At 32.5% G+C, this 26790-nt stretch overlaps 1 protein-coding gene across 4 annotated transcripts in view; it reads left to right on the forward strand.

The window, feature by feature from the left end:
- Window positions 1-26790, forward strand: part of LOC148953014 (cytotoxic granule associated RNA binding protein TIA1-like) — a 316849-nt gene that overhangs the window by 276296 nt on the left and 13763 nt on the right. For all 4 annotated transcript variants that reach the window (XM_089088228.1, XM_089088229.1, XM_089088230.1 and 1 more), the window contains 2 exons: window positions 3962-4142; window positions 25740-25869. In XM_089088228.1, coding sequence (XP_088944354.1) covers window positions 3962-4142; window positions 25740-25869 — 311 coding nt within the window. The remainder of the gene's footprint in view (window positions 1-3961; window positions 4143-25739; window positions 25870-26790) is intronic.

The following is a 26790-nucleotide window of genomic DNA, read 5'->3' on the forward strand; positions in this document are numbered from 1 at the left end:
ACTGAGCGGAGTGTGGCGGAACTGTGTGGCACACGTGGCGCTCTGGGAAACACTAGGCGGGGGGGAAGGGTGAAAAGTGTGTGATATCTTGGAACCTGGGAAGTCGTTTTGATAGTTTTATCATTAGCTGTTCCTCACTATCACAAATGTTAATTTCTCTTAGTCCAACATCTTTATTTTAAGATCAATTAAAAACTACCGTTAAAGTAACTTCTACTGGCGAAATGACGATTTAAAGCTTTCATAAGCAACAAAAACGGTTTATTTTAGTTACAAATTAATTTTTGAATAAAATTCAAAATAAAATAGCACAAATACTTAATTGATGTGTCTGATTTAATTGGATATTTGAATTATAAATAAAATCTTTTTTCAGGATAGCTCTTTTTTTTAATTAGTAAAACCGCAAGCTTTTTTTTCGTTATGTTATTTTATTATTTAGCTGATCATGTCATGTTCCCAACTAGGAAAAGAATGAATTTAAGGAGGCCAACAAGAATGTAGAGTAGGCTATTCATAAAAGGATGAAGCTGAAATGTTTACTTTGTGTTAAAAAAAAGAAATAATTATTTTGTCAATTATTTAGCTTTATTGTTTGAATACAATAAAATTAAATACTGCATCAACTAACTTAATTTTACCAAGAGGTTGCGCATTGTATAAGGCCTTTAACTTCGACCTTTGTGCGACTTGTCTTGAATTCGAACAGAGGGCCAACTTGAGACAGAATCTATGTTGGCCCTCTGTCAAAATCCAGTTGACTTTGGGTCTCTGGTCCCTACTTCATGTCCTTGGTGTAAATAAAATGACTCGGTGCGTAAGCCTTCAAATTTAGATGACGTAAGCCTTCAAAATAACTTCTTGAGATCAAACTTTTTTTTTTATTATTATTTTTTTTAAGAAGGGGTGATGTACTGGAATTTTTTTAGGGAGGGAGATATTTAAAAAATCAGCATACTTTTTTACCATTAAATAATTTTTTTTTTTTTTTTTTTTTTTTTTTTTTTTTTTTTGTGACACAACGATTTTCATCCCCTTATGGTGTCACTACTTAGAAGATATGTCCCTTTTTTATATACTGTACAAGCATTGTCTGTATCCTTTTTGTATTAAATTTTCCTTTTATCGATGGCAAATACGTATGTCCCAAAATAAGCTCGTTTAAATCTTTGTATCCTTTTGGGAGGTGAAAATGTGGCTTTGGATTTTGATTAAACTAAGGTTCGGATATCAATAAACAGTCTTACATATCTAGTTATTGGATTTTGAAGTTCGGAAACAGACTCGGGATATTATTTGGAAAGAGAGGGGGGATCAAATTCAGTTTTCCCTAAATTTCAATAATCGGAAACATCCAGGGCTTTGACGCTTTTTATACAGTAAATGATCTTAAATTTGACACTTTTCTTGAAATAAGATCTAGTTGGTTTGGAGCATGTCAATATAACTGTCTTCTAAAATAGCTGCTTTGTCTGGTTGATATTCAGACTTGATGTTTATTAAAATGCGAAAAGATCCTTTTCTCTCTATTTTTTTTTCTCTGTAGATACCAAATAATATTCAAGTTTGCTTAGTATTTTCTGAATTGAAATAAAGATAATCGGAAGCTTATATTGATTAGAGAGGTGATATCAAAGGTTTGAATTTATGTATTGCTTACATTGTTTGCCGCTGTGAAAATATCAGGGGTAACTACCTTTTTTTAGGTGTGTGGAATATGAGCAGAGTGTTTTTAGTTCAGATACTCCTGACTTTCCGGGTGGTCAGTAAATTCTTTAATGCAAACTGTGGAGTCTGAAATTAATTTTTTCAATCATTTCTTTTTCTTTTAGCTAAAATTTTCTAGTTGGATGTGGAGGTTCTTTTTTGTGGAAAGTAGTTACTAAATACTAAAAAGAGATCATTCTAAAAAAGATAGAAAAAAATTGTTCAATTTAAAATTGTAAGTGAATTTTATCTGACTCAATGGTGGATCCAGGGGGGTGAAGGGGCGTGCACCCCCTAACGTAGTCTAAAGCAGTGTAATTTACTTAATTAACGCAAGTTTGCGTTAATTAAACTTGCTCCTAACCAGGGGAGAATCTCCAGCATTTGTATTGGGGGGGGGGGCCAAAAGAGGTCCATATTCGGATCAAAGGTCCAGTCAAAGGGCATGGGATGTATAATAATTTTTTCTTCACATTATGGGGGGGGGGGTAACTGCCACCACCAAACTACGCCCCTGCTCCTAACGCAAGTTTATCGGATCATCCTATTTTGCGCCCCCCCCCCCCCGCCCCTAAAAAAAAATCCTGGATCCGCCCTTGATCTGACTTGGATCCACGCTTGATCTGACTTGAATTTTCAGATTAACTACTACACTTCTCTAAATGATTGTTTAAGCCTGCTCGACTCACAACTGAAGTTTCTTTGCAAGATCCATAATTCGAAATGAAAATTGTGTATTCTAACATATTCCTGTTAAAAAAAATAGTTTTTTTAAGCTTAGAATTCTTAAATTTCCTACCCCCTCCCCCCTCTATCCCACAGAGGAATTTTAAAAATATGTGCGACGCACGTCTAAAGCAGCTCCCGTGATCAATTCATACAACTTAAAACTGCATTGTCTTAAACTGTTTGAAAAAGATAATAATAGGTACTTATGCGCTGAACCACATCCACTGATTTTTTACTAATTTGTTTCACACACAAATACTGAATAAATATTAAAAATTCATAATATTTTATTTTTCAATTATTTACAACTAAAAAAAAAAAACGCTTCGACTGTGCCAGCTCTTTTAAAATTTTGTTTTCAGTTTTTCTTTATTTGATGTTGAAATTCCCACGGAATGAAAAAAAAAGTTGGCAAATTTGCCCCAGCAAACACTTAATTCCTATGTCCTATATAAACTTTCCGTTGTAAATCAATCTTTTCGACCTTTAGTTGAGTTTGATAAGACTTCGAGCCAAAAAGTTTTATGGACTGAATGTAACTTAGCGAATCGTCTCGCACCTGGGGAAATTTTCCTTTCTTTTCTTATAGTTGTTCCACTTCTATCTATTGGACTTTTCTTGGGCAATAAAAGTCGGTTCCTTTTTGAATTTCTTCAATGTTAAAGTTTCTGATGAACATATGACCTTTAAAATGTAAAGATTTATTAAATTAGTTTGCTATTGTAAAAAGAACTTCTGTTTTCAACAGAGTGAAGGATGAAGATTTGTTAGTATATCGTTACTTTTTGCGTCGTGTAGAATAATCATGCTGCTGTGTTTCATGCTGTTGAATATTTAAGTACATGTTTACGTGTCTATAACGGAAGGACACATAATATATTTTCATAATTTTATAAGTTATTGAAATTACGATTTTTCTGCACCAGGAATTTAGATAATCATGGCATGGCATGGCAATCATGGCAAAGTTACAAGTCGTCATGGCCCTCAAGAAAGAATGTGTTTTCGTAGTTTTAGAGGAGAGTCGAGATTAAGTTTTTACCTCTGCAGTAGCACATTTTTGAGGGGTTGGGGGGGGGGGGGTAAACACGAAAATCAACATGTTATAGCATAACATGGGCTCAATCTAGTACATCAAGCACAATATTTTAGGTAATTTGAGCCAAAAAAATGTAAACAGGTATTAGATGGGAAAAGAATGTGACCAACGCCATATTTCTTCGTTTATCGGCCTATCCCAGAAAGATACGTACGTCGTATTTGTCTTTTCATGTTCTTTAAAATACATAAGCAGGTAAAGAAGGCTGAATTTTGTCACCAATTGTTTTAGTTTTATTGTTTTAGGTCTAGAAGTTTAAATTCCACTCGCCGAGCTAACCTACCGAGATTTTCCCAAGGTAGCCTACCCCCGCTATATGGAGACTAGATCTAGATTGAAATAGTTCCTGAAAAAATGATGATTAATTATATAAATTTTCAGCTTTCTTTGATATTATCTGCTTGTACTTATATATATTTCTTCTAGGAAATTCTAAGCCTTTGTCTTTTGATGAGGTATATAACCAATCCTCACCAACAAATTGTACAGTTTACTGTGGTGGTTTTGGACCTTCTGTGGGTGAAGAAACTATTCAGAAGACTTTCACCCCTTATGGCCAGATTCAAGAAATAAGGGTATTTAAGGACAAAGGCTATGCTTTTATCAGGTTTGTAATATTTTCTTGTGATTCTTTCTTTTTGCTGTCTTTTATATTAGATTCTTTTTTGAGAATTTTAACTGGCTAGCGTGATATTGCATGTAGTTTCTTAGATCAAAACGTATAAATGAAAAAAAGAACACGTAACTAATTTGCATGGTAGTTTTTGTTTCTTCTTAAAATTTTCCCGGTGTTTTCTTTAATTTTTGGCTATCCTTAGCTGTCAGAAATTAAAATATTGAAAATGTATTTGTAAGAATTTTATATTTAAGATGGTGAGGCTTCTATCAGTGTTTTTACTCCCTTAATTTGTAATCCTAACTGTATTTTTAATAATACTTAGATATGTCTCTTTTCATACCCAGAAACTCCCGAAAATCGCATTTGTTTCACAGTCGATGTAGGATAACAACTGTTGTTGCCATAAGAAGTATAGGCTACTTCTTCTTCTAACAATTCACTGCAGCACCAACCCGCCCGAGGCTAATACAGCCATACACGCTCCTCCTCCATCCCAATCTATTCAAAGCTTCTCTCTTTACACCGTCCCAAGAAGCTCCCATTTTCAACAAGAGCAATACGACTAGCGAAAATCTAAATTATGGCGATAAATTCTCACTAGCACCTTATCCGTAAAACAATTTTCTGTTTTTTTTTTTATGCTAGCAGCGAATCCTGTCGCACGGCAGAAATGTTAAAAAAAAAGGGTATAAAAGGGGTTCCCTCCAACGGAAATCCTTAGTTATACCGACCAGTAATTCTTTATATCGGATTGGAATGGCCAAGTATTTCAATAACATCGAAAAAATTAAAGCTTAAATGGAATTCTGTTTGTAAAACTTCGTATAGTTTAGAACCAAACGCTAGACTCGTTAGGAACAATGACATTTAGTGCGGAGTCTTCACCAAAGACAACATTTTATACGATTTGCCTAATCTAGAATTAAAGTGCAGGTGCCCGAAGTCACCAAAAAAGATCAAAATCTCTGCCTGTGCTTTATTTAAACACAGACAGAACGGAATAGCATTAGCTTGGGAGAAAGTGAGTACTTTGAACAAGCTTGTCAATTTTTTTTAATTTAGACCAGATCCCGGTTGGAAAAAAATCGTAACATTTTTTCAATTACTAAGTATAGGCCAAGATCGATATTTTGTATCAGTACCCCCAAGTTTCCAGGAAAATTCATTGCAGTTGTTTAAAAAAAAAATGAACCCTATCCGAAACAAAATCCTTCTAGAACGGGTATATCTCCTAAAGTGGATAGCATCAGTCGTATAGAGCAACTCTCATCTTGGTAAGATGGCTGAATTATTTATGCACGACAGAAGAGAGAACGAATTTTGTTTTTCTTTTACCAAATCTAAATTCCGTTTACTTAAAAAACAAAAGATTAAACTCATGAGGAACTAGGGCACTTACAAACTTTTCTGAAAGCGGCAACTTTTAACAAGTTTGTCAATATTTTTTAAAGTTTTGTACCAAATCCTGGGTCACGTTAACAGAAAAAAAAGATCAATATATATCTGTATATAATCTTTTTTGTCTTTCAATCACGAAGGATAACCTAACTGAAACAAATAGTGCAATAAAAGACAGTGACAGCAATTTAGAAAAATGAAAGTTGTACTTTTCCAAGAGAAATTGGTTAATATCCTCAGTTCAAAAAGGTCAGTGTCATGCGAGCCACGAATAAATGATAAATGTATTTTGCTGAAATTGCTATCCTTTATTGAACAAACAAGGATGAGGAAAATGGGGGAGGAATTACCTAAAATTCTGATGGACAGATTAAGTTTAATTATGCCTTGTTTTAAATTTGTACTATGCTATCCTAGCGTTTTTTTTTTTTTTTTTTTGATAATAGATCATTAGTAAAATTTTTATTGTTGTTGGTGACTTGGCATATGAATAAGTATTTAAACGAATAAATGATAAATGTATTTTGTTGAAGTTGCTATCCTTTATCGAACAAACAAGGATGAGGAAAATGGGGGAGGAATTACCTAAAATTATGATGGACAGATTAAGTTTAATTATGCCTTGTTTTAAATTTGTACTATGCTATCCTAGCGTTTTTTTTGTTTTTTTTGGGATAATAGCTCATTAGTACAATTTTTATTGTTGTTGGTGACTTGGCATATGAATACGTATTTAAACGAATAAATGATAAATGTATTTTGTTGAAGTTGCTATCCTTTATTGAACAAACAAGGATGAGGAAAATGGGGGAGGAATTACCTAAAATTCTGATGGACAGATTAAGTTTAATTATGCCTTGTTTTAAATTTGTACTATGCTATCCTAGCGTTTTTTTTGTTTTTTATTGGATAATATCTCATTAGTACAATTTTTATTGTTGTTGGTGACTTGGCATATGAATACGTATTTAAACGAATAAATGATAAATGTATTTTGTTGAAGTTGCTATACTTTATTGAACAAACAAGGATGAGGAAATTGGGGGCGTAATTACCTAAAATTCTGTTGGACAGATTAAGTTTAATTATGCCTTTTTTTAAATTTTTAATTTGCTATCCTAGCGTTTTTTTTTTTTTTTTTATGGGCTAAAATCTCATTAGTAAAATTTTTTTTGGTGTTTGTGAATTGGCATATTAATAAGTATTTAAAAGAATAAATGATAAATTTATTTTGTTGAAGTTGCTATCCTTTATTGAACAAACAAGGATGAGGAAAATGGGGGAGGAATTACATAAAATTCTGATGGACAGATTAAGTTTAATTATGCCTTGTTTTAAATTTGTACTATGCTTTCCTAGCGTTTTTTTTGTTTTTTATGGGATAATAGCTCATTAGTACAATTTTTATTGTTGTTGGTGACTTGGCATATGAATACTTATTTAAACGAATAAATGATAAATGTATTTTGTTGAAATTGCTATCCTTTATTGAACAAACAAGGATGAGGAAAATGGGGGAGGAATTACCTAAAATTCTGATGGACAGATTAAGTTTAATTATGCCTTGTTTTAAATTTGTACTATGCTTTCCTAGCGTTTTTTTTGTTTTTTATGGGATAATAGCTCATTAGTACAATTTTTATTGGTGTTGGTGACTTGGCATATGAATACGTATTTAAACGAATAAATGATAAATGTATTTTGTTGAAGTTGCTATCCTTTATTGAACAAACAAGGATGAGGAAAATGGGGGAGGAATTACCTAAAATTCTGATGGACAGATTAAGTTTAATTATGCCTTGTTTTAAATTTGTAATATGCTATCCTAGCGTTTTTTTTTTGTTTTTTATGGGATAATAGCTCATTAGTACAATTTTTATTGTTGTTGGTGACTTGGCATATGAATACGTATTTAAACGAATAAATGATAAATGTATTTTGTTGAAGTTGCTATCCTTTATTGAACAAACAAGAATGAGGAAATTGGGGGAGGAATTACCTAAAATTCTGATGGACAGATTAAGTTTAATTATGCCTTGTTTTAAATTTGTACTATGCTATCCTAGCGTTTTTTTTGTTTTTTATGGGATAATAGCTCATTAGTACAATTTTTATTGTTGTTGGTGACTTGGCATATGAATACGTATTTAAACGAATAAATGATAAATGTATTTTTTTGAAGTTGCTATCCTTTATAGAACAAACAAGGATGAGGAAATTGGGGGAGGAATTACCTAAAATTCTGATGGACAGATTAAGTTTAATTATGCCTTGTTTTAAATTTGTACTATGCTATCCTAGCGTTTTTTTTGTTTTTTATGGGATAATAGCTCATTAGTACAATTTTTATTGTTGTTGGTGACTTGGCATATGAATACGTATTTAAACGAATAAATGATAAATGTATTTTGTTGAAGTTGCTATCCTTTATTGAACAAACAAGGATGAGGAAAATGGGGGAGGAATTACCTAAAATTATGATGGACAGATTAAGTTTAATTATGCCTTGTTTTAAATTTGTACTATGCTATCCTAGCGTTTTTTTTTTGTTTTTTATGGGATAATAGCTCATTAGTACAATTTTTATTGTTGTTGGTGACTTGGCATATGAATACGTATTTAAACGAATAAATGATAAATGTATTTTGTTGAAGTTGCTATCCTTTATTGAACAAACAAGGATGAGGACAATGGGGGAGGAATTACCTAAAATTCTGATGGACAGATTAAGTTTAATTATGCCTTTTTTTAAATTTGTACTATGCTATCCTAGCGTTTTTTTTGTTTTTTATGGGATAATAGCTCATTAGTACAATTTTTATTGTTGTTGGTGACTTGGCATATGAATACGTATTTAAACGAATAAATGATAAATGTATTTTGTTTAAGTTGCTATCCTTTATTGAACAAACAAGGATGAGGAAAATGGGGGAGGAATTACCTAAAATTCTGATGGACAGATTAAGTTTAATTATGCCTTGTTTTAAATTTGTACTATGCTATCCTAGCGTTTTTTTGTTTTTTATGGGATAATAGCTCATTAGTACAATTTTTATTGTTGTTGGTGACTTGGCATATGAATACGTATTTAAACGAATAAATGATAAATGTATTTTGTTGAAGTTGCTATCCTTTATTGAACAAACAAGGATGAGGAAAATGGGGGAGGAATTACCTAAAATTATGATGGACAGATTAAGTTTAATTATGCCTTGTTTTAAATTTGTACTATGCTATCCTAGCGTTTTTTTTGTTTTTTATGGGATAATATCTCATTAGTACAATTTTTATTGTTGTTGGTGACTTGGCATATGAATACGTATTTAAACGAATAAATGATAAATGTATTTTGTTGAAGTTGCTATCCTTTATTGAACAAACAAGGATGAGGAAAATGGGGGAGGAATTACCTAAAATTCTGATGGACAGATTAAGTTTAATTATGCCTTGTTTTAAATTTGTACTATGCTATCCTAGCGTTTTTTTTGTTTTTTATGGGATAATAGCTCATTATTAAAATTTTTATTGTTGTTGGTGACTTGGCATATGAATAAGTATTTAAAAGAATAAATTATAAATTTATTTTGTTGAAGTTGCTATCCTTTATTGAACAAACAAGGATGAGGAAAATGGGGGAGGAATTACCTAAAATTCTGATGGACAGATTAAGTTTAATTATGCCTTGTTTTAAATTTGTACTATGCTATCCTAGCGTTTTTTTGTTTTTTATGGGATAATAGCTCATTAGTACAATTTTTATTGTTGTTGGTGACTTGGCATATGAATACGTATTTAAACGAATAAATGATAAATGTATTTTGTTGAAATTGCTATCCTTTATTGAACAAACAAGGATGAGGAAAATGGGGGAGGAATTACCTAAAATTCTGATGGACAGATTAAGTTTAATTATGCCTTGTTTTAAATTTGTACTATGCTATCCTAGCGTTTTTTTTGTTTTTTATGGGATAATAGCTCATTAGTACAATTTTTATTGTTGTTGGTGACTTGGCATATGAATACGTATTTAAACGAATAAATGATAAATGTATTTCGTTGAAGTTGCTATCCTTTATTGAACAAACAAGGATGAGGAAAATGGGGGAGGAATTACCTAAAAGTCTGATGGACAGATTAAGTTTAATTATGCCTTGTTTTAAATTTGTACTATGCTATCCTAGCGTTTTTTTTGTTTTTTATGGGATAATAGCTCATTAGTACAATTTTTATTGTTGTTGGTGACTTGGCATATGAATACGTATTTAAACGAATAAATGATAAATGTATTTTGTTGAAGTTGCTATCCTTTATTGAACAAACAAGGATGAGGAAAATGGGGGAGGAATTACCTAAAATTATGATGGACAGATTAAGTTTAATTATGCCTTGTTTTAAATTTGTACTATGCTATCCTAGCGTTTTTTTTGTTTTTTATGGGATAATAGCTCATTAGTACAATTTTTATTGTTGTTGGTGACTTGGCATATGAATACGTATTTAAACGAATAAATGATAAATGTATTTTGTTGAAGTTGCTATCCTTTATTGAACAAACAAGGATGAGGAAAATGGGGGAGGAATTACCTAAAATTCTGATGGACAGATTAAGTTTAATTATGCCTTGTTTTAAATGTGTACTATGCTATCCTAGCGTTTTTTTTGTTTTTTATGGGATAATAGCTAATTAGTACAATTTTTATTGTTGTTGGTGACTTGGCATATGAATACGTATTTAAACGAATAAATGATAAATGTATTTTGTTGAAGTTGCTATCCTTTATTGAACAAACAAGGATGAGGAAAATGGGGGAGGAATTACCTAAAATTCTGATGGACAGATTAAGTTTAATTATGCCTTGTTTTAAATTTGTACTATGCTATCCTAGCGTTTTTTTTGTTTTTTATGGGATAATAGCTCATTATTACAATTTTTATTGGTGTTGGTGACTTGGCATATGAATACGTATTTAAACGAATAAATGATAAATGTATTTTGTTGAAGTTGCTATCCTTTATTGAACAAACAAGGATGAGGAAAATGGGGGAGGAATTACCTAAAATTCTGATGGACAGATTAAGTTTAATTATGCCTTGTTTTAAATTTGTACTATGCTATCCTAGCGTTTTTTTGTTTTTTATGGGATAATAGCTCATTAGTACAATTTTTATTGTTGTTGGTGACTTGGCATATGAATTCGTATTTAAACGAATAAATGATAAATGTATTTTGTTGAAATTGCTATCCTTTATTGAACAAACAAGGATGAGGAAAATGGGGGAGGAATTACCTAAAATTCTGATGGACAGATTAAGTTTAATTATGCCTTGTTTTAAATTTGTACTATGCTATCCTAGCGTTTTTTTTGTTTTTTATGGGATAATAGCTCATTAGTACAATTTTTATTGTTGTTGGTGACTTGGCATATGAATACGTATTTAAACGAATAAATGATAAATGTATTTCGTTGAAGTTGCTATCCTTTATTGAACAAACAAGGATGAGGAAAATGGGGGAGGAATTACCTAAAATTCTGATGGACAGATTAAGTTTAATTATGCCTTGTTTTAAATTTGTACTATGCTATCCTAGCGTTTTTTTTGTTTTTTATGGGATAATAGCTCATTAGTACAATTTTTATTGTTGTTGGTGACTTGGCATATGAATACGTATTTAAACGAATAAATGATAAATGTATTTTGTTGAAGTTGCTATCCTTTATTGAACAAACAAGGATGAGGAAAATGGGGGAGGAATTACCTAAAATTCTGATGGACACATTAAGTTTAATTATGCCTTGTTTTAAATTTGTACTATGCTATCCTAGCGTTTTTTTTTTGTTTTTTATGGGATAATAGCTCATTAGTACAATTTTTATTGTTGTTGGTGACTTGGCATATGAATACGTATTTAAACGAATAAATGATAAATGTATTTTGTTGAAGTTGCTATCATTTATTGAAAAAACAATGATGAGGAAAATGGTTTTTTATGGGATAATAGCTCATTAGTACAATTTTTATTGTTGTTGGTGACTTGGCATATGAATACGTATTTAAACGAATAAATGATAAATGTATTTTGTTGAAGTTGCTATCCTTTATTGAACAAACAAGGATGAGGAAAATGGGGGAGGAATTACCTAAAATTATGATGGACAGATTAAGTTTAATTATGCCTTGTTTTAAATTTGTACTATGCTATCCTAGCGTTTTTTTTTTGTTTTTTATGGGATAATATCTCATTAGTACAATTTTTATTGTTTTTGGTGACTTTGCATATGAATACGTATTTAAAAGAATAAATTATAAATTTATTTTTTTTAATTTTATATACTTTATTGAAAAAACAAGGATGAGGAAAATGGGGGAGGAATTACCTAAAATTCTGATGGACAGATTAAGTTTAATTATGCCTTGTTTTAAATTTGTACTATGCTATCCTAGCGTTTTTTTTTGTTTTTTATGGGATAATAGCTCATTAGTACAATTTTTATTGTTGTTGGTGACTTGGCATATGAATACGTATTTAAAAGAATAAATGATAAATGTATTTTGTTGAAGTTGCTATCCTTGATTGAACAAACAAGGATGAGGAAAATGGGGGAGGAATTACCTAAAATTCTGATGGACAGATTAAGTTTAATTATGCCTTGTTTTAAATTTGTACTATGCTATCCTAGCGTTTTTTTTGTTTTTTATGGGATAATAGCTCATTAGTAAAATTTTTATTGTTGTTGGTGAATTGGCATATGAATACGTATTTAAAAGAATAAATGATAAATGTATTTTGTTGAAGTTGCTATCCTTTATTGAACAAACAAGGATGAGGAAAATGGGGGAGGAATTACCTAAAATTCTGATGGACAGATTAAGTTTAATTATGCCTTGTTTTAAATTTGTACTATGCTATCCTAGCGTTTTTTTTTTTTTTTATGGGATAATATCTCATTAGTACAATTTTTATTGTTGTTGGTGACTTGGCATATGAATACGTATTTAAACGAATAAATGATAAATGTATTTTGTTGAAATTGCTATCCTTTATTGAACAAACAAGGATGAGGAAAATGGGGGAGGAATTACCTAAAATTCTGATGGACAGATTAAGTTTAATTATGCCTTGTTTTAAATTTGTACTATGCTATCCTAGCGTTTTTTTTGTTTTTTATGGGATAATAGCTCATTAGTACAATTTTTATTGTTGTTGGTGACTTGGCATATGAATACGTATTTAAACGAATAAATTATAAATGTATTTTGTTGAAATTGCTATCCTTTATTGAAAAAACAAGGATGAGGAAAATGGGGGAGTAATTACCTAAAATTCTGATGGACAGATTAAGTTTAATTATGCCTTGTTTTAAATTTGTACTATGCTATCCTAGCGTTTTTTTTTTTTTTTATGGGATAATAGCTCATTAGTACAATTTTTATTGTTGTTGGTGACTTGTCATATGAATACGTATTTAAACGAATAAATGATAAATGTATTTTGTTGAAGTTGCTATCCTTTATTGAACAAACAAGGATGAGGAAAATGGGGGAGGAATTACCTAAAATTCTGATGGACAGATTAAGTTTAATTATGCCTTGTTTTAAATTTGTACTATGCTATCCTAGCGTTTTTTTTTTTTTTTTTATGGGATAATAGCTCATTAGTAAAATTTTTATTGTTTTTTGTGAATTGGCATATGAATACGTATTTAAACGAATAAATGATAAATGTATTTTGTTGAAGTTGCTATCCTTTATTGAACAAACAAGAATGAGGAAATTGGGGGAGGAATTACCTAAAAATTTGATGGGCAGCTTAAGTTTAATTATACCTTGTTTTAAATTTGCACTATGCTATTTTAGCGTTCTTTTCTTCTTCTTTTTTCTTCTTTTTTTTATGGGATAATAGCTCATTGTTACAATTTTTGGTGACTTGGCATGTCAATACGTATTTGTTGTGAGTGGAATAGTTTGTTCAGGGAATATTATTCGACGTATGAAAAACGTTTCGCCTCAACATAACCAGATGTATTGTGTATATAGGTCCCTATATATGTATATAGGATGGGGGTTTGTGAATCACGAAAGAGGTAATGTTTGTGCATTTTTTTCAAATTTGCACACTCCCCCCCTCTCCTTGTCTACCCTCGCTTCTATGAGCAGATATATGTTAAATACAGTTTTGGATGTTATTGGGTTAAACGTACCATGTTTTTCAAATGGGCCTCCTGTATCCATTGATAATGTGTGAGAAATAAAATGACACTGCTGTTGGACAGTGAAAACTCTGTTTCAGCTTTTTTTATTATTTTTATTGAAAATTATTAATGCAACTCTGCACAACCGACTTCGAAATACATCTGTTGGTCGAAGTTATTGGCCCAAGAAAGTATTTTGTCTCTAATTATTATATCCAATTTCGTGAATTGGTTCCTCTCCTTGAACAGTTTGAAAATTGTGGATTCGAGGTTTCATTGGCAATATACTCTTTTGTAGTTGCTTTGAATTAAAACGTGTTTAGTGCGATATACGTGATACATCAGAATTTTCGAAATTTGAATTCTACACTTTATATATTTTGACTTTTAGTTTAAAGATACTAATTGTCAAATCTTTTAACCGAAACAACTTATTATTAATCTTAAGTGAACCTTCAATACACTTTTTTTTTGCTTTGTTTCTTTTTTATTTTCGTAATTACATGTCAAATTTAGCCAATTCGCAAAGTTGGAGATTGAGATTTAGAATATAAGAAATAAACATGGACAAAAACGTGAATAAGGCCTGACGTTAATATATTAATGTGAAGGTGGTGGAACTGGGAGTGTGGAGATCTCAGGTCTTAATTAGTACTTCTAATCTTGGGTTGTGATATTCGTTACTAATTTTACTCATATTGCTCGTTTGCTCCTCATTGTATAGGCCTGACGTTAATATATTAATGTGAACGTGGTGGAACTGGGAGTGTGGAGATCTCAGGTCTTAATTAGTACTTCTAATCTTGGGTTGTGATATTCGTTACTAATTTTACTCATATTGCTCGTTTGCTCCTCATTGTGAAATCTATTGTCAGGGCCGCATGATTGTTCGGGTAATTATGATTATTTTTTTGTAATTATGATTATGATTTTTAACGCAAGTTTGATGAGAAGAATAGGACATGTGTATCAAATACATTGCAATCTATGTATTATCGTTCAATCCCTTCAATCCGGCCCTGGATCTGTATTGTTCCCGATAGGCGTTAATTATTCCATGATTTGGTTTTCTATTATTTTTGTTTGTCGTTAGCAACAGTTATAAATACACTAGAAAATACTGTGTTATTCAAGATTTTTGTTGTCCCCTTCCCTGACTCATAATACTTGCATTTTGAATAAAAAAAAAATTACGTTTCTAGCTTTAAAAGTTTAGTATTTTTCGGAATTAGGATATTAGGAATTACCATCTCATAGTTGGATATGGGTCTCGTTTGGGTGATGCCGTCTCACGGTGGTTACTGCCTTGATCGGACACACATAAATATATAGATTATGGAACAATTGAACTGACAAAGAGCATTAAAGTTACCTTAGAATAGGAAAATGTTAATTATACACCGATGTTACACAATTTTATTTTCTCAAGTCCAGGAAGATACATCTCTTCCGTGAGAATAATTCCAGCGGGGAAATGCGCTGCAATATATAACTCAAGGCAGTATCCAGTTACCTATTTCCCGTTTTTTTATGCTGTATTTCTATCGATATTTCCAATAATCGAACACTTTGGGCAAATCATGTGTCAAATATCCGATTCCATTGGAAATAACCGGTGGCCATATTGGGCCCAGTTTTCAACTCCTGGAGGAAGAAGGTCCTACACTGCGAGTTTTCAATTCGTCTTTCGCTATTAATATTGAAATCTTGCCACGGGCATTAACTGATATAGTCTGAGTTTAATAAATAGAACACTTTGCTTTAGTTGTATCCTTGGAAACAGGATTTGGTTCTATTACACAATGACAGTGGCTTTAAAAGTATTTAAATCCAAAATAGATGGGACTTAATTACTTTTTGAAAGCTCTGTTACGGAGTTAGTAACTAAAAAAAGGAATATATTCTATAAAAAAAAAACAATAGTAACCATTTCTGTTGTTATTTTTGTCTTCTTCTACATTTTCACTTTTTTTTTTTTTTTTTTTTTTTTTTTTTTTTTTTTTTGCTGGCAATTGTTCATAAGATACGATCTGACTTAAATGTCGTGTTTCAGAAGGGATGGAAAAATCACCCTGTAATATTGTTTGCTCACTAAACTTCAATTATTTGAAAAAAAAAGTTAATTCCAAAAAGCTGACTTGCTGAAACATTTTTCAATTTTATCTTTTAATCGTAATTTGTTAAACTTGAAATATATTTAATAATTAAAAAAAAAAAAAAAATGTTATATACCAATTTTTTTCAAGATTGAAAACGACATAGTTTGTAACATAGTGTAATGCTACGGAATGAGGGAATTATTCCAAAGGAGGAGAGGGTAACAATTTTGAAACCAATTGAATAGTTTAATTCAAAAGATGAGTTTGTGCATTTATTTTAAACTTATATTATAAAGAGCATTTCCGTTTGAAAAATTTCTTATGTTGCAGAAGCTCAATTGATCCAGATGTGTTATTGGGGTTGCTTGGAAACGAAAGCCATACCCAGGATTTTCACTTGGGGGCTCAGTTTTGGATTCTTTTAGCATTATAAAACCGGAAAGTGCGTATGTTTGTGTGATTCTCACATTTTAGGAGGTAGCTTAATTCTAGATAGTCCTTAAATTGATTATAATACAGATGTGTTGTCGGGGTTGCTTGGAAACGAAAGCCATGCCCAGGATTTTGATTAGGGGGCTCAGTTTTGGATTCTTTAACCTTTATAAAACCTAAAAGTGCGTATGTTTGTGTGGTTCTCACATTTTAGGAGGTAGCTTAATTCTAGAAAGTCCTTAAGTTGATTATATTCCAGATGTGTTGTCGGGATTGCTTAGAAACGAAAGCCACGCCCAGGATTTTGATTTGGGAGCTCAGTTTCGGATTCTTTAACCTTTATAAAACCTAAAAGTGCGTATGTTTGTGTGGTTCTCACATTTTAGGAGGTAGCTTAATTCTAGAAAGTCCTTAAATTGATTATATTCCAGATGTGTTGTCGGGGTTGCTTAGAAACGAAAGCCATGCCCAGGATTTTGATTTGGGGGCTCAGTTTTGGATTCTTTAACCTTTATAAAACCTAAAAGTGCGTATTTTCGTGTGGTTCTCACATTTTAGGAGGTAGCTTAATTCTAGAAAGTCCTTAAATTGATTATAATACAGATGTTTTGCTGGGGCTGCTTAGAAACGAAAGCCATGCCCAGGATTTTGGTTTGGCTGGCTCAGTGTTGGATTCTTTTACCTTTATAAAACCTAAAAGTGCGTATGTTTGTGTGGTTCTCACATTTTAGGAGGTAGCTTAATTCTAGAAAGTCCTTAAATTGATTATAATATAGATGCGTTTTCGGGGTTGCTTGGAAACGAAAGCCATGTCCGGGATTTTGGTTTCGCTGGCTCAGTGTTGGATTCTTTAACCTTTATAAAACCTAAAAGTGCGTATGTTTGTGTGGTTCTCACATTTTAGGAGGTAGCTTAATTCTAGAAAGTCCTTAAATTGTTTATATTCCAGATGTGTTGTCGGGGTTGCTTGGATTCGAAAGCCATGCCCAGGATTTTGATTTGGGGGCTCAGTTTTGGATTCTTTAACCTTTATAAAACCTAAAAGTGCGTATGTTTGTGTGGTTCTCACATTTTAGGAGGTAGTTTAATTCTAGAAAGTCCTTAAATTGATTAAATTCCAGATGTATTGTCGGGATTGCTTAGAAACGAAAGCCATGGCCGGGATTTTGATTTAAGGGGCTCAGTTTTGGATTCTTTAACCTTTATAAAACCTAAAAGTGCGTATGTTTGTGTTGTTCTCACATTTTAGGAGGTAGCTTAATTCTAGAAAGTCCTTAAATTGATTATATTCCAGACGTGTTGTCGGGGTTGCTTAGAAACGAAAGCCATGGCCGGGATTTTGATTTCGGGGGCTGAGCTTCGGATTTTTTTTACCATTATATAACCGGAAAGTACGTATGTTTGTCTGATTCTCACATTTTTAGGAGGTAGCTTAAGCCTGGAAAGTCCTTAAATACGAAGATAGTCTGGTGCAAAATTGTTTACAAGTAAAAATACCGTTTATTGTTTTATCCTATCCCTTTTTTTGGATATGTGCCAAGAGGGAATTTTGGGTGAGGATACTGAAAGTCCACTCAGCTGCACTGTCATCTGAACTGAGTTTGACTGTCAGACTGTCACCGGAACCTGCCGCTGATTCTTACGGCGGCGGCGTCAGTAATACGCCGCTTTTTTTTCTTTTTTTTTTCTCTTCTTATCGATATCCACCTCCGGGCTTCAACTGTCGTCCCGGCTAATCTGTTTCTTAAAGATAAAAACTATCATCTTGGATTCGCCATGTATATCAGTTCGTAGGAAGAAGAAGAAGAAATGTATCTTGAAACGAAAATTCTACTGTCCACTTTGAAATTCATTTTTTCTTTCTGATTTTTCAGATGAAAAGACTTAGGTAAATATAGCATTAGGCAATTCAGGATGTAATCTGGAAAAGAGCTAGTATAGAAATGAATTACTTTTTTTTTCTTTTTTTTGACAGTGAGCAGGTCACACTGAAGTTGAAGTAGCCTTAAACTTTGACTTGAAACTTCATCACTCGACCACTTTTTTCAGGAAAGAATTTTGGAGGGTTATTTAATGTTGATAAGAAAAAAGGGTAAAGGTGCAGTTTAGTTCCCGTTGTAGTATAGGGTTCAGAGGTCCTTCGGTAAAGGTGAAGATTATTTCCCCCTGATAAAAGTAGCTTATTTCCTACTGAATCTTATTCAGTCAATTGGGCTGTATAGTTGCACAGATACTGTCCAGCAGAAGCAGAATATAAACAACTCGCTTCTTACTGTATATCCTAGTTCTATTGGTAGGGGCTCTGTATCCTTATCTACAGGGGGAACTAAATTGCATCTTTACCGGGCCTACAAATAGAATTGGGATATACTTTCAATAATGGAGCTCCCAATTATTGGCAAATTAGTATTACCTCTGCTGTTGGGAAAATCTTAGCAGGTATTGTAAATGCTGCTGTTCTCAAACATTTGGCCACAAATAACCTTCTATCAAAACATCAACATAGATTCTGACCAGGTAGATCAGTTGAAACAAATCTGATTGCCTCATAATTACATAACTGAGCTCCTTGACCAGGATATGGTTATGCTAGACTTTGCTAAAGCCTTCAATAAAGTCTGTCATCAAAGGCTCCAATTAAAACTGAAGGCAATTGGTATTGTTGAGGGTGTGGTGGACTCGATTATGTCTTTCTTGAAGGGAAGAAAGCAGATCAGAGTTTTTGATGAAGGTGGTACAGCTTTCTATTCTCAAATAGCAGAGGTCTTAAGTGGGGTGTCTCAAGGAACTGTTTTGGAACCTACCTTTTTTAGTATCTACATTAATGATGCTCAGAAAAATGTGACTATCAAATTTAGCCTATATGCTGACAACTCAAAACTTATTGGTCCTATTGACACACAGCAGGGTGAAGCCTCAATAATGTCAGACCATGATTGCTTTTGCAAATGGGCCAATATATGGAGACACAAGTTTAATGTTGAAAAGTGTAAGGTTTTACATTTTGGAAGAAATAACCCATGAAGGCAATATTCAATGTTAACAAAATCTGGTGAGAGACAACCAGTTTCCAAGAGTACTTCAGATAGAGATTTGGGGATGGTTGTAGATGAAGACCTCAAATTCAACTGCCACACCCATGCTGCAGTAGCAGGGGCTAACCAGAGTCCTGGTATCATCAAGCACACAATCACTAGTAAATTCCCATCAATAGTGACTAAACTCTATAAAAGCTTGGTGAGACCTAGATTGGAGTATGGAATGTGCATTGCCTTGCCAATTAGTAGATCTGACCTGATGGCTATTGAATCTGTTCATAGACAGGCAACAAAATGCATAAAGGGTCTTAAAGATAAAGAGTATGGACGTCAACTGCAGAGCCTGATGCAACCAACTCTTACGTATTGTCAATGCAGAGGCAATATGATATTAACCTTTAAGTTCCTCTAATCTGACAACAAAGATATGTTGATATGTGTGGTCATCAGGTACCAGAGGATGTTCAACAAATCTGTTCTGCAAGTTTGCCAAGGCTAGAAAAAGAAACAATTTCTTCTACAATTGAATCATAAGTCTGTGGAAGAGCCTAAGCAAGATGGTGGTGGGATCTACAACAATTGATAGCTTCAAATCAAATCTCAACAAGGACTGGGCAACAAAACCATGGCTCACTCAATGGGATGCTCCAGGTGTCCTGCAGCCCCATCATCACTAATTGGCGTCCACTGGATTTGTCTGTATTGCTAGCAAGTGCAATTTAAGGTAATATAAAGCAGTTAAAAACCTACATATTGACCCACACTTACCAGGCTCTTCATTGTCCACTCAAATTGTTGCTATATATCATAGCCAACCATCTTCTCCGGAAAATAGTAAAAAATTACTACAGCTGCTGCTTAATAAGTATAGACTGAATAGAAAAATCTTTAAGGGGGGCGGGGGCTTAATTTACCTGGTATGGATTGGTCTTTCCGGAACATAGTATGTATTGAGTTTTTTTTTATACACAATTCTTCAGAGAGTTTGTATCATGCTTACCTGTTCCAGCATGTAAGAGAATCAATAAGGGGATTTAGAGGTGTAGAGTGTTTCCTTATTTGTGCACCAATAGGTAAAAGCAACCATGCTACTTAGTTTTCCACAATTGCAGATATCAGATATACCAGTTCTTGAGCAAACTAGTGTCTAGTTTGAATACTGCAAATGTGATTATGTTTCATTCAGAAATTTTATTGACAATGCAGGACTAATTGAACAGTTTCAAAGTGAATTAATGTGAATAAAAAGTTTATCTTTATTAAAAATATTTTATTAGTAGTTTGTCAGAAATTTGTGGTGCAGCATAATATATTGTTGGGTAGAAAAAGCGTAGAGCTTTGCTTAGGTGAGCTCTAGAACTATAAAAGAAAACAAAAAGCAATACTATTAAGACTGGATATTCTGCCTAAAGCAAGTGGGTCATTTGAAAGTTATAAAAGAGCACCAAATAGAATTATGAAACTAATCTGTGAAGATTGAACAAGACTGGAAAGTTCAATTTTAGCCAATATCCAAAGTGTGACTGGAAATAAGGAAAGATAAACCATCAAACGTGTTCACCTTCTTCATGTTCAGAAAAAATCATGAATTTTTTTTTATTTTTAATCAGAAAAATAGGCCCGCCGCCAAAAAAAAATTTGGCGCCGCCGATTCTAAATCCCACATTCGCCGCCGTCGTGTTCGCGCGGCGCGGCTTTGGGGGTCACTGCTTACTTCATATTTCATGGTGATATTCGGATGCATGGCCCCTCCCATTCAATAAAATTTCTACATATGCCGAACTTTATTTATGTTAGGTGTGATAATTAATTTAATTTTCCAGATAGTTGGGCTGCCTAAAAGCAAGGCATTTGGAATCCTTATTTTGGTCTTGTGAGACAGGTAGCAATAATCTGAACTATTTATCACGTAAACTGTATTGATATTCGTTCAATATCGTCATTATGGCAATTAAAATGATATTAATATGCACTGATACTAAATATCTCCCAGGAATTATCTCGGAAACCGAACAATGCGTTGCTACATAAACAATGACTGAAAGCCAAACGGCTAAATTATTAAAGGACACCGTGCGTACTGGCGAAGAAAAAAAAAATAGTATGGAGCAATTATCAAGGGCTATAATTCTGATAATAACAGTCCAAAATTAGATCAAGCTTAAATTCAATATCAAAATGTAATTAAAAAACAGTATTTCTCGCTCGCGTTTAATCTACCAAGCTACACGTTACATCCATTTATTATTGCCAATAAAGTTTAAATGCCAGGAATTATAGATTAGACTAAGGTAATAGTTAAGAATTCAATCAAGCTCATATTTAACATCAGAATATTTTTTTTTAAGCAGTATTTCTCATTCTTGCTTATGTCTACCAAGCTACCTGTAACATATTGCTACTGAGATATTATCTACTTTGATGGTGGTAACGACTAAATGCCGGTAATTATACTTAAAACTAAGGTGACAGTTCAAAAACTAAATCAACCTTAAATTAATATCAAAATTTATGATTAAAAAAAAGTAATCGCTATTGTTCATATCTACAGAGGTATAAATAACAGCGATTTATTATTGCTACTATATACTCTTCTTTTATCATGATAGAGTCTAAATACCATGAATTAGACATAAAACTAAGGTAATTTCTATATTAGAAAGAAAAAGACAATAAAGTTTCTCTCCACTCTACAAGTAAAGTAATTAGAGGTATAAGCGTGTGAAACGATCGAGCGCTCACTCACGAAGTTGTATTTTGCTTTATAGTGAAAAAAAAGTTAAGTTTACGGTCGCCTAGGAACGCTATTTGAAGTTTCCTGATCATGATAATTGATCTTTTACTTTTTTCGTCCATCTGTTAAATAAGCAGTTCACATATATATATATATATATATATATATATATATATATATATATATATATATATATATATATATATATATATATATATATATATATATATATATATATATATATATATATATATATATATATGAAGAATATTTCAAGAAACTTTTATCTGAGAAGAGGAATGAGAGAAAAGAAAGTCCTAAGATCTGTCTCGTCACTCACTTGGTTTTCACAAAAATGTAATAACCAGGGAGGTTCAAGACTCAATCCTTCCCCTCCCAATTTTTCATTAATTTTATGTTTCATTCTATTGTTTTGTTCCTATTTGATGATTTGGAATGCGAATTGAGTCCCTAAAACTCTAGGTTTTTCATTTACTAGCCCTCTCCTCTGTATGTCAGTTTGGTTATGCCTTTGTAAAGGTGAAGATGTCAGAAAATTAACTTTCTGAACTCGGATGATGACATTAGTGTCTTTGGAATCAAAGCTTAACAGCGATTTGAGTTTCAGGGAGGGTGGAATCAGATTATGTTTCAAAGTAGTTGAATCGAAAATGGTAAAAGTATTTCAGGTCCAAATTCACTAAATTTACCTGGGGTTCTTCAGACTAATCTGAAGATAGGAGAATAACTCTCCAAGAATCCCCCCTCCCCCCATGTATACAGTTATGCATATTTTAACGTATTATTTACAAATAGCTTTTCCCTCGTTTTCTCCTTTTATTTGCTGTTTTTGTCGTATTTTTTCAGCTATTATTTTGACGATGGGTATGACATCAACTTCCGAACTTGAAGGAGAGGCTTCTAATCAACCTCCCTGTTTCTGCATATATTCCGCTGGTAATTGGAGATATGAAACTCTTAGGAAATCACACTGGAAATAATATCAACACACTTGATCACGTTTGCTTGTTAATAGAAATTTCTAGTTTCTAAAACTAACAAGACTAGGATTTTTTAGGAATTTTATCACACTTGGGTTTGTCTAAAATATTACTTTGAGAAGCTCTATGTGATGCATACATAGGTTTATTGTATCTTGAAGGAATTTTTCGAATTGATTGGTAAAGAATGCCGTTTATTTTTGACGTAGATAATTTCGGAGACCACACTGCCTTTCCATGACGATAAATAAAAATTCAAATAGGGATAAAATCCTTTTAATAGACAGTGATAAATTTCACAAAAATACTAGATATTTCGGCCACTTATGCATTGTGTTTTACTACTGATGACGGTCACTCCATATGTGACCGAAATATCTAGCATTTTAGTGAAATTTATCACTGTTTTTGAAAGTTATCACTGTCTATTAAAAGGGTTTTATCCCTGTTTGAACTTTTATTTATTTTTGATTTTTAAATTATAATCAAGTTGGTCGACTTTGATGAAAAAGTTAGGAGCCATGGCTAATTGGAGAATAGGCCAATACAGATAGTCTGAATGAGAGGCAAAGCTGGCATAAGCCTTTTTCAGAATTCCTCAGAAAGCTATCTCTACATTTGCTGAGTTCTTATTTCTTTTTCTTACGCATTGTTTGTCTTCTTAAAGGATTAACGGTTGAAAATTCATAGAAAGTAATTATCAGTAAAATAATTCAAGAAAAATAAAAATTTATTGACGTTTTAATGAAATCTCATCTGTAATATGATCGATGGACGGTGGAAAGGTTTTAATCAATACTTTTTTACTTAATTAGGCATCCCTAGCTTCATTATATTTTGAGGGAATTTTTTAATTTGATGGATAATGGTTGCACTAAAAATTGGCCATCTTCTCACTTTTTTTGTCTTTTTTTAAAACACTTTGAAGGTGTTTTTTTTTTTTTGTGGAGAAAAAATGAAAAAAAAACTCAGTGAGTGTAATTACAGTCAAATATTTCAAGAAACATGAAGAGCATATCATTATTTAGTTATTCCTCATTCGTAACGTGTTGGATGTACAACAGAAATTATTGAAAAATGTTAAAGTAAAAAAAAAGTTAATTAGCTCTTATTTCCTGGACTGATATGGTTTAATTTATCAGTATTTATTGAAATTACAATTTACATTCTATGTTTTTTAGTTTGGACTGAAATTAAGGTTTTGAAAAAATTGAATGATATGAAACATATAAGAAAAATCGTAAAAGAATTAGAATTTTGAGGTTAGGGGGTGTCACTCAAATCTTCTTCTCTTTTTACGTCCCCAAGTTGTTACATAAGCTACTTTTTGGGAGAAGAAAAAATATGTTCCTCAGAACAAAACAGAGCGTTTTTTTATAACCAAGGCTCACCGTGAAGGCCAAAAAAACTACAAATATTAATTTTATCTACCAATAAAAAAAACAGTGTCAATGCATAACAAAAAGAGATTGATCTAAAAAAAAAAAAAAAATCCGACATATAAATTTTTCAAAGAAAAATAAGAGGCTACATTAAACCGAAAACGAGTAAAAATCATGTCATGTAACAATAAGGGGGTGCGATTGAAAATAGAAAGGGCTAATGCCTTTTTTTAATAGTCGAAAGTGATTGGAGAGAAGAATATGTTCGTCAGAACAAAACAGAGCGTTCTTTTATAACCAAGGCCAAAAATGCCACTAGTCCTTTACTTAGTTGAGTTAATAGTTTTTAAACATCTGCTCATAAGTTAATTTTACACAATGTTAATCCTCATTTAGAAATATTATGTCCTCCTGGTAGGGTTTTGAAGGCACCTTAGGGGGCCAGTAACGTCCACTTTCAAAACTTCTCTATTAGGTTTAGCAAGGATTGCTTCTCACTTAATTTATTGTGTTCACATGTGACCAATCTAATAAGATAGCGTATCCATTTCTACTATAGTATATGGGACATTTTTATATCTGTACTAAAAGAGATAAGAGCATTTATCCCTTGATTGTTTTACAAGCTAGTTATTCCATCCCTTCCCTAGGTCATTCAAAAGAGGAAATGGTGTCTTGAGTAGTTATTGTGAACGGAACATGATTATAAAACAACTCCGTTTACGAGTTGGGTAAATAGACGAGTGTTAAATTCTCCCTTTTGACATATGTATTCTCTCTCGGAAGTTTCGGCTATAAAAATGTTATAAAGATGTCGCAAAAGTGGCGTCAAGTAGTTATCGAAAGTAGCAATTGTAGTTTTTTTTATTGTTTATAATCTTGTAGTCTAACTTTTGGTCTGATATTTGATTTGCTTTTACTGACTATGCACGGAACATATGGTAGAAAGGAAGATGGTAATGAAATTTAAGAACCCGTATCCCTTTCTGTCTTTCTCGTTTCCTTATCGTAATTCGGCTCAATTCTTATTCCCTTTTTTTTGGTTCCTGCACTTTTTTCTTTTAACGAAGGAAAATAATTTGTTCATGGTTTAATTACTGCTTGTAGTATTCCTCCCTGCAGCAATGTACCTTCTTTTCTTACGTTCTCTATACTTTTCCTTTATCTTTTGTGTGATCTATTTAACTTTATGTTCATCTTTGTGTCTTGTTTAACTTTTCCAATGACCTATTCAACTGTAAAATAAATTTAAGGTAGACGTTCCTGAATTCATGTTGAGAAATTGCATTTATTGTCTTTTTGTTTATAGGTTTGCAACTAAAGAATCAGCAACGCATGCAATTGTGGCCGTGCATAATACAGAAATGGGAGGCAGTGTTGTGAAATGCTCGTGGGGAAAAGAAACGAGTGAGCCCTCAACAACAACTACGGGGCAGCCGGTAATACTTTTATTCATTTGTCACTAGTCTATATTTCTTAAGCTGTAAAAGATTTCAGTTCAGCTGTTACATTAGAGCTGCCTTTGTCTCAATTCCGCCTCAGTGAAGGAAAGTTGATTTAGTTAATTTATTTCGGGTTGCCATTTTCCCATATGATGTGTTGTACTGACCTGTACGTAAATGGTGGTAGAAAAGCGAATTTTAAATCAAAGAACTTTTCTCGAAAACTCTGTATTGTTTGAGCGGTTCAGTTGTAAACTTTTGAGTTTATTGCCTTTTTTATAGTAGCTAGGAAAGGAAATGTATTCTAGAAAATTAGGGAATTTATGTGATTGATTTATGGGATTTCTTAACGGGGCAGTTTTCCCAGTGGAGTGTATGCTACTGTCGCGAACAGGAAATTCGTTTGATTGGGTTTTAGGGTTTTTAAACGGGGTGTTTTACTATAGAGAATAAGAAGGGAATTTCTATGTGACTTTCAATGTCTGTCTTCAATTCCTCTCTTGCCGTGTATTAGTCAATCTTGTTCTTTTTTACATTCATTTATTTTAAACGGTTGTACATAAACTTGGTACAATAAAGTACATAGTTTTTAGTCAAAGAGACTTCTGCCTCCTCTATAAGAACCCATAGCTCATAGTGATTCGGCTACCCTAACCAAAGTAGGCTGAATATCAGCAGAAAACAAGGATTTATGCAGTTGGCAAACTGGTTAATTCCATAACCAGTATATAACATGATAATAACTGAATTCCATAGGAATATATAACTGAATTCCATAGGAATTCAGTATATAACAAATGATTGCTAGTTTCAGATATACTCTACTTGTGATCTGGTAAGAAACAGAGGGTAGGAGTTGCTTTATATTTGCCAATGTGCTTAGTGTGACAATTTATTTCGCACAGGTCTAAAGTCACA

The sequence above is a fragment of the Artemia sp. Qi Xiang Cuo genome, chromosome 4, assembly GCF_049724085.1.
Source record: "Artemia sp. Qi Xiang Cuo chromosome 4, ASM4972408v1, whole genome shotgun sequence".
NCBI lineage: Eukaryota > Metazoa > Arthropoda > Branchiopoda > Anostraca > Artemiidae > Artemia > Artemia sp. Qi Xiang Cuo.